Source organism: Tupaia chinensis, unplaced genomic scaffold (assembly GCF_000334495.1).
Source record: "Tupaia chinensis unplaced genomic scaffold, TupChi_1.0 Scaffold145208_1, whole genome shotgun sequence".
NCBI classification, from domain to species: domain Eukaryota; kingdom Metazoa; phylum Chordata; class Mammalia; order Scandentia; family Tupaiidae; genus Tupaia; species Tupaia belangeri.
The window spans coordinates 1,005,088-1,023,213 of NW_006205068.1; the positions used below are offsets into that span (position 1 = coordinate 1,005,088).

At 47.6% G+C, this 18,126-nt stretch overlaps 1 protein-coding gene across 1 annotated transcript in view; it reads right to left on the reverse strand.

Moving 5' to 3' along the window:
- Positions 1 to 5,738: 5,738 nt before the first annotated feature.
- Positions 5,739 to 18,126, reverse strand: part of LOC102492015 (kinesin-like protein KIF19) — a 45,588-nt gene continuing 33,200 nt past the window's right edge. Inside the window, exons 16-20 of the mRNA XM_014583937.2 lie at positions 15,574 to 15,844; positions 13,450 to 13,571; positions 10,991 to 11,115; positions 8,113 to 8,221; positions 5,739 to 5,843 (exon numbers count right to left, since the gene is read on the reverse strand). Coding sequence (XP_014439423.2) covers positions 5,739 to 5,843; positions 8,113 to 8,221; positions 10,991 to 11,115; positions 13,450 to 13,571; positions 15,574 to 15,844 — 732 coding nt within the window. The remainder of the gene's footprint in view (positions 5,844 to 8,112; positions 8,222 to 10,990; positions 11,116 to 13,449; positions 13,572 to 15,573; positions 15,845 to 18,126) is intronic.

Here is an 18,126-nt window from a genome sequence, read left to right on the forward strand (position 1 = left end):
TGGCTGTGTCTTGGGACTCCGATGTAGTCAACCGCAGTTTGAGTCCTGGACTCAGTGGCTTAAAACTCACGTCGGGCGCGTGTGCGTGCGTGCCCAAGATCCCGAGAGGAGAATGGAGGAGAAGGGATTGCGGCATGGCCATCCCCCCGGGGGGTGATTTCTCACTTTCTGTCTCTCTGTCTCTCTCTGTCTTTCTGGTAAGCGCACATGCCCTATAGCAAAAACCTCTCCAAAAAAAAAAAACAGTAACTAGAAAAATAAATAAATAATTTTGAAAGCAGAAAATCCCAGGACAAAGGACATTTTAAGTGTTTTTAAAGGTGTTTCAAGTTAAAAAAAAAAAAAACTTACAGCCGGCCTACTTTATTCCCATCAGCTAACTAACTCAGAGTTGAGAAATCTGAATTTTGTCATCAAGATCAAAGATTCCTGAAAAACATTTGAAACTGTGCGCATGAATTAGGATGTACCGAGGTGTACACCCACCCACCAGCACACACCGCTTCCACTCTCCTTCAAGTATTTATCTGCATCCTCCAAATGTGCATCCTCTTTGGACCACTAAGAATATGCCCTGATGAAAAAATGAAGTGAAAGAGAATGTGTGGAACTATGGTGAAGAGCTAGGAATCCAGAGCCAGCCCACCTGGCTTTAAATCTCAGCTCTGCACTCCAAGCTGTGTGACCTTGGGCAAGTTTCTTAACCTATCTATGCCTCAGTTTCCTCATTTGTAAAACAGAAACTAGCTATTCCTTACCTGATAGAACTACTACGAGGGCAGACTGACACCTGTAAGGTGCCTAGCATGGTGCCAGGCACGTAGTAAGTGCTCAATAGATATGATCTATAATATTATTCTGTAATTAGCAATATAGGCCATCCTAACTTCTTTGACTACTTTTTTCCAGTCTCTAGTAGACTGGTACTTTTGAAAATATAACGATAATAAACTACTGAAGAGAATGTAAATACAGAGCCCAGGGCCATTCCCAGACCCTTGTATTTAAAGGAGCTGGGTCTCACATGGCCCATCATGATTTGAATCCCACTCCCAGTGGCTTGAAAAACACAATGGCCATGTGTGTGTGACTGCCCAAAATCCCAACAGGATGGAGAAATGGTGAAGGGATTGTCACATAACCATGCCCCATCGTGGGGGTGCTTTCTCCCTCTCTCTGTTTCTCTCTGCCTCTGGTGAGTATACACCCCCTGTGGCCATTGAGAAAAAGAAGAAAAGAAAATGCAGAATCATTGTTTACAAGTAATGGGCCTGTCCCATTGTCATAATGCATTTCTAAAAGCCTGACCGCAACTTCTTTCCCCACAGTGAGGACACCCCTTGAGAAGCACTGGCATGCATCAATGAGCTTTTACAATAGTGATAAACTATTCATAGAAACAACTCTCACATGCCATCACAGGGGTGGGGGTGGAGGTGATGATGGCCACATCATAGCCCATCCACAGTAACGAAGACATCAAGCAGAGACTAGCTCTGGATGGTGGGGTTAACAGCATTTCTTTTTCCTTCCTTCCTTCCTAACTTACTTACTTACTTACTTACTTTCTCTCTTTCTTTCTTTCTTTCTTTCTTTCTTTCTTTCTTTCTTTCTTTCTTTCTTTCTTTTATTCTTTTTGGAGAGCTTTTTCGCTATAGGGCGCGTGCACTCGCCAGACAGACAAGAGAGAGACATAGAGACAGAAAGTGAGAAATCACCCCCCAGGGGGGATGGTCATGCCACAATCCCTTCTCCTCCATTCTCCTCTCGGGATATTGGGCACGCACACACACGCGCCCGGCGTGAGTTTTAAGCCACCGGGTCCGGGACGCGAACCGCGGTCGACTACGTGGGAGTCCAGCGACATAGCCATTATGCTAACTGCTGGTTCCCTTTCTTTCTTTCTTTCTTTTTTTAATAATTTAAATGCAGAAACTGGCAGGTGGCATGGTGGTTAAGGGCTCTGGACTCCCACATGGCTGACTGTGGTTCAAGTCTTAGACCTGGTGACTTGCTTTCTCACTTTCTCTGTATGTCCCTCTCTGATCAAATTAAAAAGTTAAATAAAATAATTTTAAAATAATTAATCAAAAGATCATTTTAAACCATGTTGCAGAGTTTTCACAATAAACATATATTCTTTTTGTAATAATAACAACTGTGGGAGCCACATGCAAACCTATACCTTAATACGTCATAGAGACCAGGGTACATCCCACATAAAGCTATCAACTGTATACCCACAATTTTTGTGTTTATTTTCCTAGAGGGTACATATGCTTGCTGGAGAGAGACAGAAGAAAGAAAGCATTTCTTTCTTTCTTTTCTTTTTTTTGAGATATTTTTACTGTAGGGCATGTGCACTAGCCAGAGAAAGAAAGAGAGAGAAAGGGATAAATAACCCCCACAGGGAGGATGGTCACGCCAAAATCCCATTTTCTCCCTGGATTTTAGGTATGCATGCACATGCACCCAGCGTGAGTTTTAAGCTGCCAGGTCAGGGACTTGAACCACAGTTGACTACATGGGAGTCCAGCGACATAACCATTACGCCATCTGCTGGTCCCAAGAAAGCAGTTCTCATGAGGGATGGTCACACCACAGTCCCTTCTCTTCCGTTCTCCTTTCAAGATGTTGGGCATGCATACACACATGCCTGGCATGTTTTTCAAGCCACTGGGTCTAGGACTCAAACTGTGCAATTGGTTGTGTGGGATAGCTGGTCCAATGGTTCCTTTCTTCTTTTTAAAAATTTTAATTTCTAAAAACGTTTGCCAGAGGGACCAGCAGATAGTGTCATGTTTACATCACTGAACTCCTGCTTAGTCAACCATGGTTCAAGTCCTGGACCCGATGGCTTAAAACACACTGGGCACATATGTGTGTGTCCCCAAAATCCTGAGAGGGTAATGGAGGAGAAGAAATTGCAGCGTGGCCATTCCCCCTAGGGGGTGATTTTTCACTTTCTGTCTCTCTGTTTCTCTGGCAGGCGCATATAACCTAAAGCAAATTAAAAAAAAAAAATCAAGGAAAAAAATTGCCAGAGGGCATGTGCACTTGACAGGGACAAGTGGGAGGGGACAGAGAGAAAGCACTCCCAGTGTAGCGTGATCATGTGCAGTCCCTTCTCTTCCATTTCTTCATCCTGTCAGGGTTCTGCACACACATGCCCATGCGCAATGTGTTTTCAAGTCACAGGGGCTGGGTCCGAACTGTGGATATGGCCACTCAGGATCCAGCCTCCTTAAACACTACACCTTGGGGCTGGCCCTGTGCACGACTTTAATCATTATTTTTATGCTCCATTGGAATTTTAGGCAGGCCAGAAGTAAAACTAAGTGTTCTACAAATGTGTTTTTTCATGACGCCCGTGGCCTTGGCTCACTCACTGCCCAAAGAAAGCCTGAAACTCACTCACATCAAGGGGCAGACAACTGATAACAAGCTGAACTGTCATATTTTCCAAAGATTTACATCCAGAACAATGGACAGTCTTAAGACACAAGAAAAAAAACCCTAACATGCCATTGCCTTTCTTTGAGCCTGTACCTGAGTGGAAACTGAGGCTGGGCTTTATCTTGGAAGCTGCAGGGACAGCAGGGAAAAAGCTCTTTCCCGATGACTTTGATGGCTGACTCTCAGTCAAATGCTCGACAGAAGGGGGCTGAAGTTTCTCCGTCCCCTGCAGGGAGAAAATCACATAGCAGAGCAGGGTGTGAGGCATATGTATGTATACACACACACACACACACACACACACACACACATACATGCATACATGCTCCTTGACTTATAAAAGGATTATGTCTCCATAATCTGATTGTATATTGTAAACCCGATGAATTGTAAGTGGAAAATATCTTGAGTCAAAAATGCATTTAATTTAATATGCCTAACCTACTGAACATGCCTAGCCTACATTACACATGTTCAGAACACTGGCATGAACCTACACTTGGGCAAAATCATCTAACACAAAGCTATTTTATAATACAGTATGAATGTCTCATGTAATTTATTGAATACTGGCTGAACATGAAAGACAGAATGGTTGTTATGGGAACTCAAAGCACAGTTGCTACTCAACTCTTATCATTTTTGCACCACATATAGTTAAAAATATTGTAAGTTGAACCACCGTAAGTTGAGCCATCATAAATCAGGGACTGTCTGTATATAGAGACACACACATTGATCCTGTTTCTCTGGAGAACCCTGACTAATAAACCCACCCTTTGACTCCTGCCATCAGCCTACTTTTCAAATCATCAAGTGAATTTCAATCTTGGACCAGGAAACACCCACCAGGTGTCCAGCAGAGTTTAGGATTCTGGCCAGCAGAAGAGAATGTAGGTCTACTCAAGCCCTGGCATTAGCCCATACCCAGAGAATAAATCACTCACTTATTCTTATTCCAGTTTATTTAACTAAGTGAGGAAGAACACCCATTTTCACACTAAGAGATGTAAAGCCCACTCCTCCCCCTACGTATACATAATTCCATATCATTGTGATCAATGCCGCACTCTGCTGTGTGTACCCTGAGTTTTGTTTAATTCTGTTTTGAGACTTTTCTGCTGATCAGCATCATTTAGTATCCCAAGACAATCACTCAAAATGAAAACAGCATTCATATAGGGATACTGAAACGTTAGTATTTGTAATAGCCCAAAATGACAGACAAAAATGGCCATGGAAAGGGGAACAAAAGCCCACAAAGTGCAGAGGCCAGAGGGCAGCGTGGTGGGTAAGGTGCCAGACACTCCCATGTGACTGATGTTGTTTGGGTCCCAGACCTGGCAGCTTGCTCTCTCACTTTCTCCTTCTCTCTTTTTCTGGTGAATTAAAATAATAATAGTAATAATAATAATAAATTAAATAAACAATTCCTTATAAAAAAAAAAAAAGAAGTCCACAAAGTGGCCACCAAATGAGATTGTGCCTGCTTGGTCACCCTTTGCAGATGTTGGCAGAGGCCCGGTGTGTGCCAGGCCCGGTGGTAGACACCAGAAGAAAAGAAACATATCCTAGGGGTTATCTCCTGACAGCTCAGCTCTCATATGTATCATTTAACTGATCCATTTTGGAACCAAGTAATGTATCTTTTTCAAAGTTAGAATATGAATACTATGTAGCACATGAAAATTTATAAACTCATATTAGGAAAAATAAACTAACATTGCAATAGTCTGTTACCCCTGGGATTATAACTACATAAAATAAGCATGCATGTAGTTTGAGATTAGACGGGGACTTGAAAAGCGGTAAGCAGAGGTGCAGGCTGTAGGCCCGTTTTCTTTTCCTCTCTCCCCTAAATCCAGGGCCGTAACTTGGTGTACATCTTTGTCTTCACTCCCTCTCCTCTTCCTCCAGCTGTTCTGGCTGCCACCGCCCCCTCCCTGGGAACAGGCAAGGCACTCCTGGGCCGATGTCCACCCACCGGCTGCACGTTCCAGCTGAGGGAGGGTGACTGCTTCTTCCTGGCCTTCCTCTCCATGGAGCAGTCCCTGCATGGGCTGGCATCTGGGGTGGCACTGGACTTCGTGTCCCTGGAGTCTGGGGCTGCCTCATCCAGGAGGTGGCGGGAGGAGCGGCCGCTGCTGCCCTCCCGGTCCTGCGCCTTGGAGCGCCTCGTGGCGGCGATGAGGGCAATGCTCTTAGTGCCTGCAGCCATCTCCTGGAGGGCCTGGGTGCTCAGGGCTGGGCCGCTCAGCTCCAGGCCAGCTGGTGGATAGAGCTTAGAGACCAAGTTCTTCACGCTCAGGGAGCTCGGCTTCTGCAGGAAACCAGTACAGGGGACAGTCAGATGCTATCAGGCTGTCACTGTTGTCCCTGGCTGAATCCTCGGAGGCAGACCCAGGGAGAATGACTCAAAATGAGCACTTCTTTGGGGGAATATAGTTTGGGGAGGAGCATGGAACAAGGGTCAAGGACAGGAGTGTAATGAAACCAGCTCCTGCCCTGGTGATGCAACTAAATTTCAGGGGACACCCTGGGAGCCAGTGTAGCACTTAGGCCTCAGGGTCACTTCCACCTGAGAGAGAGGGATTTCCCAGAGCCACTGGCAGACAGAGCCACTAGGAGAGAGCTTCTCCCAGGGGACACAAATGCTCCAGCACTCCCAGGCTCCCCATGGAGGCATCCTCAGCAGAGTGACCAGATGCTGGTTGCTGGATACATCCAGGGCCCTCTCATTTATACTGTCATGGATAATAATGGATACTAATAGCTTAGCAATAGTTCAAACAAAAGGACCAAAATTACTCACTTGTAAGTATTCACAGCTTTTTCCCTTTCACAAACTCACCCATATGACAAAGAGATTCTTTTTTTTTTTTAATCTTTTAAAATTATTATTATTGGACCAGCATGTGGCGTAGTGGTTATGGTGCTGGGTTCCCACATGGCCAAACATGGTTTGAGTCCTAGACTCAGCAGCTTGAAAATCACACTGTTTGCATATGCATGTGTGTCCAAAATCCCAGGAGGAGAAGGGATTGTGGTGTGGCCATACCTCCTGGGGGCGATTTCTCACTTTTCCTCTCATTGTCTCTTTCTGTATCTCTCTCTCTGGTGAGCCCACGTGCTCTATGGCAAAACCTTGAAAATTATTTTAATTTGCTAGATAGCACATGCATTTGCTGAAGACAGAGAGAGGAAAAGAGAGAATGTACTCCCCCAAGGGGATGGCCACACCATGGCCCCATCTATTCCATTCTCCACTAGGAATTGTGAGCATGCAGATACAGATGCCTGGTGTGGTTTTCAAGCCACAGAGTCAGGACCCAAACCATGGTGTTAACCATGTGGGATCCAGCTGCCTTAACCACTACGCTACCCACTGGCCTGAAAGAGATTCCTGTATTTGCCATTTGGCTTCCCACTGCCTCTCCCTGCCCACCCCCTGTGGAAAGGAGAGATTTCCAACTTTCTGGGAGAGTAGCTAGGCTGATATACAGGACGGGATGAGAGGGAGGGGAGATAGACATAACATTCATGTATGTGGGCTATGGAGAGGTAGTTGGGGTTCAAGCATATGAATAAAAGAGGAGGAATAAGGATGGGCACCAAGCACCTTGGTGAAGAGTGGGTTCCTTTGTTGTTCAAGAGGAATGCTGAGAAAGGAATGGGATTTTGGCTTGTTAGAGCACATTTCCTTGAATTGGGCACCAGGTTCATTAATTTACAAGGAGAAAGAAAGATTTGGAAATATGAAGCAATTTGCCCAAGATCACATAGCTTGGAATAGAGTGAGGATTTGAACCCAATCACTTAGCAATTAGACTATAAAAAGCGCCCACCTCCTGGAAGAGCTGAAGAACCAATAGGAGGCCATAGGAGCCCATGATGTGCTTTGCGATTCATCCCCTCACATACTGTACAAGCACCATGTAAGTAGAGTGACTGTCCCAACCTACAGATGAGCAAAACGAGGCTCAGCAAAGCCATGATGAGGCAGCTATGGCAGACACAGAGCTATCCTTAATCTTTAAACTGAGGATGAGGATTGCTCTTGCTCCATCCTGAGGTGAATCATGCTCACCTCAAATTCACATCTACCCAGGACCCTGGAATGGGATCTTATTTGGAAATAGGTTCTTTGCAGATGAAACTAGCTCACGATCTTGAGATGAAATAATCTTCTAGATTTACAGTGGGCTCTAATTATAATGACCCATATCCTTATAAGGGAAGACAGGACAGAGAAACAGAGAAGGCCAGTCTCTCAGAGGCAGAGATTGGAGTGATGCACCCACAAGCCAAGGAATGCTTGTAGCCACCAAAAGCTAAAGGAAGGATCCTCTCCAAAAGACTTTGGAGGGAATGTGATCTTGCCAACACCCTGATCTCAAACTAAAGCCTCCAGAACTGTGAGAAAATAAATTTGTTGCTCAAACTGCCCATTTGTGGGGCTTTCTTGTAGCAACCCCAATACAGAATGACTAAATCACTTAACCAGGGCAGGTTCAGCAAGAGGTCGCCTCCTTCTGGAAGTCTCCCTCCCACTCTCCCCAGCCCAGTAAAGCTTTGAAGGGGGCAACCACAGTCCTGTTGGGGAAAGGGGAGGCCTCTCCAGAGCCCAGGGCTCTGCTGCATGCCACATACACCAACCTCATGAATTGGAGGGGTCAGCAGGATGCGGAGGGATGGTGGAGGGAGAAGAGAATCTTGCTTTCCCAGTTTTCTCGAAGGTGTGGCTTTCGATGACTTATATCCATCACTGTGGATGAAACACAGCAGCATCACAGGCCAGTGATCCAATCAATCATGCTGAGTAATGAAATCCCAGTGAGAAGTCTGTATGCCGAGGCCTGGAGCAGCTTCCAGGTTGGTGAACATAGGATGTTCTAAGAGGCTGACAGGGCCTGACTCTATGGAGGGAGGGCATGGTTGACACCTCAGCTGGAGATAGGTTGCTGACCTCCCTCCTGTGCTGCCTCGGAGCTCGCCTGGGGAGAGTTCCACCCGCTATCTTGCCCTGTGCAAGCTGCTGCTGCAGACACTGCTCTGGAAGAAGTGAAGCAGAAGCCTGCCTTCTCTCTAAATCAGGGTTGAGGGCCCAGGCCTGAGCATCTTTTCCTCCGAGTGGGGTTGACACCCGTCTTCTCTAATCAAGGGGCAGAGCAGCAAGTTCATGAATAGATCTGGGTCAAGAGCAAGCGGGCAGCACCAGACATGGGAACTGATGAGTCCTCTGGTCTTGAGCAAATGGAGATCGGAGCAGTCCTTTTACACACATGTGCATATAGATATGCACATACACAACACACACAACCACATGTGTACAGTAACACATATACACTCACAGCAATACACACTAACATGTATGCACATGTGCACATACACAAACACATGTATGCACACGAGCCCCTGTGTTTATGTATGTGTGTGTACAAACATATGTGTACACACAAACAAATGTGTGCAGGCAGAATTGCCCAGATATATTCACACAAACATGCTAGCACACTAGCATGTACTGCATGTGTACACAAGCTAAGGCAATCATTCTATTCTCTTCCTGGAGCCCTGGTATTCTCATTACTCCAGAAGCAAAGGGTTGACCTGGGCACTGCAGCCAAACACGGGGTCTGGGCCTTCAATGCACCCTGCCTTGAACAAACCAGCTGTAAAAGCATTTGGAGGTAGAAAAATCGGACAGAGGCTGGATATGAAGTGATACTGAAGGAGGATTATTCATTTTGGGGGATGATAACTACACTGTGATTTTGGAGGATAATGTCCCTTACATAGAACTGCATATCAATGTATTTAGGTATGAAATGTGGTGATGTTTGTATTTTACTTTAAATATGTAACCAAGAAGTAGATGACTACTATACACTGAATTGTGTCCCCCAAAACCCACATTTTAAAGGCCCACCATGTGACTCTTTCTGTAGATAGGGTCTGAAGGAGGTAAATGAGGTCATGGGGTGGGGAGTCCTAATTAGATAGGATTAGTGTCCTTGTATGAAGAGGAAGATCTCCCTCAATATCTCTCTGTCCCACCCTCTATTTTTTTTTTTTTTGAGATTTTTCACTATAGGGCGCGAGTGCTCGCCAGACAGACAGAGAGAGACATGGAGACAGAAAGCGAGAAATCACCCCCCAGGGGGGATGGTCACGCCGCAATCCCTTCTCCTCCATTCTCCTCTCGGGATCTTGGGCATGCACGCACACGCGCCCGGCGTGAGTTTTAAACCACTGGGTCCGGGACGCGAACCACGGTCGACTACGTGGGAGTCCAGCGACATAGCCATTACGCTAACTGCTGGTTCCTTGTCCCACCCTCTTCTCCCTTTCCGTCACCCATAAATGTGAAGACATGGCAAGAAGAAGCTATCTGCAAACCAGGAAGAGGGTTCTCCCCAGGAACCAATCATGGTGGTACTTGATGACAGACTTCCAGTCTCTAGAACTCTGAGAAGACATTTCAGGGCCAGCCAATAACCAAGCACTGAACAAAGGAAGCCAGATCCCACATGGATGAACCAAGGTTCAAGTCCAAGCCTCAGTGCCTGAAAACATGCCAGGTATGTACACACATGCCCAGGATCCTGACAGGATGGAGAACTAGGGTAAGCAGATGGGGACGTGATGGGGCCCATTAGGGGTGCTTTCTCTCACTCTCTCCCTCCTATGCATATGTCCTCTGGCAATAAATAAATACATTTAGTTCTGCTGTTTAAGTCATCCAGTGTATACTATTGTATTTTATTTTGGTTGCCTGAGCTAAGTGATATAAATTGGCAAAATGTTAACTATTAAATCTAGGGTAGAGGCATATGTTGAATTAACTAGTGTAAATTTAGTTTGCTGGAAAGTGTCAAAATAAAAGTAAAAAGTGGGAACCAGCAGTTAGCGTAATGGCTATGTTGCTAGACTCCCACATAGTCGACCGTGGTTCGAGTCCCGGACCCGGTGGCTTAAAACTCACACCGGGCGCGTGTGCGTGCGTGCCCAAGATCCCAAGAAGAGAATGGAGGAGAAGGGATTGCGGCATGACCATCCCCCCTGGGGGGTGATTTCTCGCTTTCTGTCTCTATGTCTCTCTCTGTCTGTCTGGCGAGCACATACGCCCTATAGCGAAAACCTCTCCAAAAAAAAAGTAAAAAGAAGAGCAAGTCATGGAGGGAGGAATAAATAGCCAATATTGAACTAAAACATTTTGAACAAAAGATACTTACAAAAAGGGAAGGTATTTCTAGCATCAAATTCCTTGACTTCACTGCTGCCTCACATAATAAGCACCTCCTGTGATGTGTTTATTAGTCTAAAAACAACCCTGCAAGGAAAGGGCTACTAGCCACACTTCATGAAAGAGCAAACAGAGGCTCTGGCTATGCCCAGGACCGCATGCCTGCTGAGCTGGCCTGGGATCTGGGATTCATATTACCTGCCTTCAAGCCTCCATCCAGAGCCACCAACACCTAGGGGGCTTGGTGATAACCCTGGGGCTGATCAGGAGAGGAGGAAGCCCACTTACCTGTCTCTCTCCAGGAGCACTGGAGGCAGCTCAAATTGGGCGCCCCATGGGAGGTCCTTCCTGTCGCTGGTCTGGTCTCTGCTGGAGTCCTCAGGTGGGGGAGATATATTCAGGACAGAGCCATCCTGGGACCAGACAGAGGAGCTGAGTGAGGACATGGGCAAGCTCTGTCATCGAGCAGAGGGTCTTTGCAGAGTCACAGGAAGACCTGCTTCTTCCCACCATCACCCAGTGGGAGAGGCCAGCAAGTCAGTTGCTTGGCTTGTCCCTCCATCATCGAGACAGAAGGAAGGCATTGCTGCATTAGCAGACTCCCCAGAGACCATAGCAAAATGGATCACAAGGGAGGAACCCGTTGTCCAGAGCACCCTTAAAAGGTCTCAAAAAGTTAAACATAGAATTATTATGTGACCCAGCAATTCCACTTCTGGGTACATACACAAAAGAACTGAAAGCCAGGTCCGGAAGAGATACTTATATACCCATGTTCATGTCCATTATTCACAAGAGACAAAAGGTGGAAGCGACTCAAGTGCCCACTGGTCGGTGGATGAATAGACAAAATATGGTAGGCATTTAAAGAAATATTACTCAGCCTTAAAAAGGTAGGAAATGGGACCAGCAGATGGTATAATGTCTATATAGACTCCCATGTAGTTGACCCTGGTTCGAGTCCCAGACCAGGTGGTTTAAACTCACGCTGGGAGTGTGTGTGTGTGTGTGTGTGTGTGTGTGTGTGTGTGCATGCCCAAGATCTAGAGAGGAGAATGGAGAAGGGATTGCGACATGGCCTTCTGCCCTGGGGGGTGATTTCTCACTTTTTGTCTCTCTGGTGAGCACACGCATCCTATAGCAAAAACCTCTCAAAATAAAAGGGGGGGGGCAGGAAATTCTGACACATTCTACAACTTAAGGACAGATGCTGAATGAAATAAGCCACATATTATATGATCCCATTCGCATAAGGGACCTGGGGTTAAATTCATAGAGACAGGAGGGACCAGCAGTTAGCGTAATGGCTATGTCGCTGGACTCCCATGTAGTCGACCACGGTTCGTGTTCCAGACCTGGTGGCTTAAAACTCACACCGGGCGTGTGTGCGTGCGTGCCCAAGATCCTGAGAGGAGAATGGAGAAGAAGGGATTGCGGCGTGGCCATCCCTCCTGGGGGGTGATTTCTCCCTTTCTGTCTTTCTGTCTCTCTCTGTCTGTCTGGCAAGCACACACGCCCTGTAGCAAAAACCTCTCCAAAAACAAAAAAGAATAAAAAATTCATAGAGACAGGAAGTAGAACAGTGGCATGGGGTGATAGAACTCTAATGTAAAAATGACCTCTTTGGGCGAGTGTGATGAGATGATGCAGTACACTGATTGTAACAGATGTCCCACTCTGGGAGGATGTTGGTAGTGGGGGAGGTTGTGTGTGGGGAGGAGGTACACAGGAAATCTCTGTATTTTCTGTTCAACTTTGCTATGAACCTGAAAACTATTCTAAAAAATATTAAGTCTTTGAAAAAAAAAAAAAAAAGACAAAGCCAAAAAAAGAAGAAAAAAATCCTCTTTCCTATACGTTTGAGAACAATGCGAAAGGAGAACAGAGCAGTAACTTTTTGAAAGCAGGAAACAGATGTCTGAGTGGTAACTGAGCCAGCAGCCCCAGGAAAGCCAGCCTCCGGAGTTGTGTGAACTTCAGCACCCAGCCACAGGGCCAGCACGGCAGTGTGTTGTAGTAGGTGTGCTGGAGTTGGGGATGGAGGAAGTCGCTTTCCCACACTAGGACCCTGAGTCCCTCTCACACAGCATACTTCTGGGCCACTCTCCTCACTCACTCCGGCTGAAGTCCAGAAGTTTCCTCTAGAGGGTGAGAAGGAGGTCTACAGGCTGCAGACACCAGCACTCATGCTGGGCATGGCAGAATTGGGAGACGACAGGACTCAGGTGCCATGACGAGTTCAGGGCTCACGCTATAGCCCTCGCTCTAGGCTGGAACATGCAGCCTTGAAGAAAGACCTAGAACCACAGACCTCACTGAGGTTCCCAGAAGATGTCTCTCCAGTCACTAATGCACAAGGGCCTCCACTGGAGGGAGCTCAGGCTTCCTGCCCATCAGGTTTTTGTCTCCCACACAGAAACGATGACGATAGCTGAGGGTTACGGATGCTGGGGTACACAGAACAAAACTGACCGGCCACATGTGAACAGAACCCACCCCAGGCCCACCCTGGCTCACCCTGGGCAGGCTTGCTCAACCATACCTTCCACACCTGGCCTTCAGGGCCTGGGCGGGGCTTGCCTTGCCTCAAAACTTGCCCAAATCCCCGCCATAGCACCCCAGTGTTCTGACTTCTAGGTAGGTGGTTCTTGGGGACTACAAGTTCCTCCTCTGTTTCATGGGTCCTGGTACAGAGCAGAGCTCAGCACAGGCCTGGCCTAGGGCTGAGCAGGATGGGTCGGACTCACCCGGAGTGAACTGGCCATCACAGAGTGCAGCAGCAGGAGGCGGTTCAGCGTGCCCTCGCCCAACTCCTGGGAGTACAGCTGGAACCGCTTGTTCAGGGACTCTGGCACTGGGATGCCACCATCTGTAGGATCCAGCAAAGACATAGACCAGAAGGAGTTGGGGACACCCTCACGGAATCAGGCAATATATCCAGCACTTGTTAAAAAGACAGTATCGGGGGACCAGCAGTTAGCGTAATGGCTATGTTGCTGGACTCCACGTAGTTGACCGTGATTCAAGTCCCAGACCTGGTGGCTTAACCTCACGCCAGGCACATGTGCATGTGTGCCCAAGATCCCAAGAGGAGAATGGAGGAGAAGGGATTGCAGCGTGGCCATCCCCTCTAGGGGGTGACCTCTCGCTTTCTATCTCTCTGTCTCTCTCTGTCTGTCTGGCAAGGGCACGCGCCCTATAGCAAAAACCTCTCAAAAAAAAAAAAGAGTATCGGGACTAGCAGGTGGCACAATGGTTACATTGCTGGGCTTGCACGTAATCGACCATGGTTTGAGTCCCAGACCCGGTGGCTTAAACTCACGCTGGGTGTGGGTGCACGCATGCCCAAAACCCAAGACGAGAACAGGGAAGAAGGGATTGCAGCATGGCTATCCCTTGGGGGGGGGGGTGGATTTCTCGCTTTCTGTCCCTCTGTCTCTGTGCCTCTCTGGCAAGCTCATGTGCCCTAGAGTAAAAAGACAGTACCACTTTGGAAGACGTTTGAAGGTAAATGCTCCAACCCGATAGAAGAGGCTTTTCGAGAGAGTGGAATTTCTGCACATCTAACTTCTTTTGTGTTCACGTATTGCCCTTTTTAAATTTTTTCTTTTATTGCCAGAAGGTGTGTGTGTTCATCAGAGCGGGAGGGAGAAAGCGCTCCCCCATGGGGCATGGTCACAGTGCAATCCTTTCTCCTCCATTTCTCCGTCCTGTTAGGATTCTGGCCATGTGTCTGCATGTTTTTCAAGTTGCCCAGGGCTGGGACTTGAACTACAGTTGATCATGTGGGATCTGGCTCCCATAATCACAAGGCCACAGGACCAGCCCTGTCCCGTTTTGTTTAAGGGAGAGAGACAAGGTCTTGCTATGTGGCCCAGGCTAGCCATGAATTTGTGATCCTAGTGCCTTAGCCTCCCAAGAAGCTGGGACTACAGTGTGTGCCACTGCGCCTGGATCAGAGGTGTCCCTTTCTTTTGCTGACGGGGCAACCTGACCTGGAGGCCCCCATCCCCCTGGGGTTCACTTGCCGGTGAATTAAAGAAATTCAGAACGTAACTGAACTAGTGACCCAGCATTTCTGCTTGCTATAGAAAACACTGATGGGACAACAGGCAAGAGTCAAATGTATCTGTACACTAGTATCACATCCACACTGACGTCTTACAGTCACATTAGAAAATGACTTTGTTTTGAAAAATATACCCTGAAATATTCAATAGTATTAAAAAAGAAAAATATGAGCTGGTCCCACAGGCTAGTGGCTAAGGGAAAACAATTCATGGCCAAACACAGTTTAATCCCAGACCTGAGCGACTTGAGAAACACATCAGGCATGTGTGAGTGTGTGCCCCAAATCCCAGCAGAGCGGAGAAATGGAACAGAAGGGATTGCGGCATGACCGTGTCCCACTAGGGGGTGCTTTCTCCCTCTCTCTCCCTGTCTTTCCATGTCTCTATGGTGAGCACACCTCCCCTCTAGCAATTTAAAAATGGTCTAAGACTGGGAACCAGCAGTTAGCATAATGGCTATGTCGCTGGACTCCCACGTAGTCGACCACGGTTCACATGGTGAACCGGACCGATGGCTTAAAACTCACGCCGGGTGTGTGTGCTTGCGTGCCCAAGATCCCGAGAGGAGAATGGAGGAGAAGGGATTGCGGTGTGAACATCCCCCCTGGGGGGTGATTTCTCGCTTTCTGTCTCTCAGTCTCTCTCTCTGTCTGTCAGGCGAGCGCACGCGCCCTATAGTGAAAAACCTCTCCCCACCCCAAAAAAATGGTCTAAGACAGAGAGACAGACAGACAAGACAGTGTACACAGCCTACTCGTTCCAGAAGATTACAGAGTTCCAGCGTGCCGGCCGGCAGCTCACCCTGTATCAGCTGCTGCTGCTCCTGGATGACCTGATCACAGAGCAGCCGATGCTGGTGGTAGCGCTGGATGACGAAGTCTTTCTGGCACAGCAGGTTCTTCCGGCATAGGTTGTTGGCCTGCAGCTCCGTGTTCTCCACCTCCAGCTGGTGGGCCCTGCACAGCAGCCGCAGCACCTCCCGCTGCTCCTCGCTGGTGACCTGCTTGGGCAGCAGCTTCTCCATCTGCGAGACCTTCCGCTTGGCATTGGCCAGTCGCTGCTCCAGCCCGGCCTGATGGGAAGACCAAGGGTTGACGGGAGACGTCAGGTGCTCTGCTGGCTCACACCTGTTCCCCCTCACAGGCCTGGTTTGCGATTGCACTCAGGGAAACACACAGTGATGGGCTCTGAGGGTGTGCTGCCATCAGTCTATACCAACCGTATCTTTTATTTTCTGTGCTTTGATGCTTTAGTATCTGGGACCTTGCTGACCCCATCAGGACTGTCTCTCTCAGGGATGGCAAGATTCCAGCACATATTCCAAACACAAACCAAACAACCCAGAGGTCATACCTCAACCCTCCTCTTTGGGAATATCACACTCCAGACCACCACCCCCCATCCCAATCACCCAGAGCCAGGTACAAGTAGGGACAGCCCTTGTCAGCCCATCCTAAACCTACTTATCCTGCCTTGCCTGTTCCAAGGAAACCACCATAAAGGTTCTTAGCCATGCTCCCCTACACCTGACTCCTGAGCCTCCTCCCTGTGGCCCCGGGTGGCATGGCATGGTATGGCCGGACCCCTCTTCTTAGAAACTGTGAGTAGCAAACCATCTTTGTAATGACAACTGTCTCCCAAACTGCTGGCCTCGCTGAATCTCTAATTTCCTATGTATACTATATTTCAGAGCATCTCCACCCCCAGTGGGCTGGCCCCTCACCGTGTGTCTATGTGTCTGCTACAGAAACAAGCGATGCCCTTTCTTATAGTGTGAAGCCTTCTGAAGCCATTCCCATGTCCTTACAGAATAGTCTCTGAAGGCACTTCTACATCTACCACATTACAGACCTTGTGCCTACAACAGAGGTTCTGATTGTCTCTAGCCAAACGGAGTATGAGGAAAAGCAGGCAGAGCTGAGGCCTTGCTCATCCACTTCAGGCCTCTGAGGCTGCTCCCTGCCTTACAGAAAACACTGGGAGCTCAGAGAGCTGCCTGGGACTCTGCATCTTGGTGTCTATCAGTCCAGGCTCTCTCCGGAGAAACAGAACCAGCTGGAGGCAGACATAAAGGCAAAGATATATGTTCAGGTGTTGGTATATTTATGTGCATATGTACTGTACTTAAAGTCAGCTGACTGTAGATGTTCGACACACCTACCAAGACCTTCTTGGCATCACCTGATGAATGTCGGATTGAATCACTGCATCCTACAGCCTGGTCCAGTTGATATGTCAAAGCAACCATCACACTATATCATTTCATCTAGGTTCCCAGGCAGTGACACTCAGGCTGAAGCTGCCGTGCAAGCCCAACCCCAGAATCCCAGTCCTGGAATGGGTTAGATAATGACTCCCAGTGCAGCTGAGGAAGATGTGTTCTGACCACCCTGTTTTTCTGGGATTCAAGGGGACTACTCTGGGAGGAGCCGGTTCAGTTCCCCTAGCAAGATCTACTCTCTTCCTTTGAAGCACCACTTCAAGGTCCCCTTCTCCCTGAAGTCCTCCCCATGTCCCTGCTGAAGTAGTGCCTCTTCCTCTCACACCCAGCATCCTGTTCCTGTCACTACTAGGTTGTCAAGAAAGTTATGTATTTTTCTATGCAAAAATGCTTCATGACTTTCCCAGCAACCCAATATCATTGTGCTACCATATTGAATTATAAATGGTTGTGTTTGTGTCTCTTCCATTAGATTGTGAGCTCAAGTCATAGAGTATGTTTCACTTATCTTTATGTGTCCCCAGGGCCTGGACACTTAAAAAGTTCTGATTTGTTTTTATTATGAATTAGTTAATTAACAGGTTCATCATTTGTGTGCCACATCGAATATCCATATTTGGCTCTTGAAAGTCATGCTCTCTTGATGCCCATCATTGGTTCAAGCAAGAGGCATTTCTTTTAAAAAGAGATTTTTGTTATAAGGCCTGTTCACTTGCCAGAGAGAGAGCGAGAAATCACCCCCCAGGAGGATGGCCACATCTCAATCCCTTCTCCTCTATTCTCCTCTCAGGATTTTGGGCACGCATGTATATGTGCTTAGTGTGAGTTTCAAGCCACCAGGTCCAGGACTCAAACCATGGTCAGTCATGTGGGAGTCCGGTGCCTCAACCACTACACCACTGTCTGGCCCCCACTTTTTTTTTTTAAGTTTTTGCCATAGGGTACATGCACTCACTGGAGAGAGAGACAGAAAGAGACAGAGAGAGGAAAAGTGTGAAATCATTCCCTAGAGGGGATGGCCACACCACAATCCCTTCTCCTCCATCCTTCTCCTGGGATTTTGGGCATGTGCATGCACTTGGCATGATTTTCAAGCTGCTAGGTCCAGGATTTGAACTGCAGTCAGCCATGTG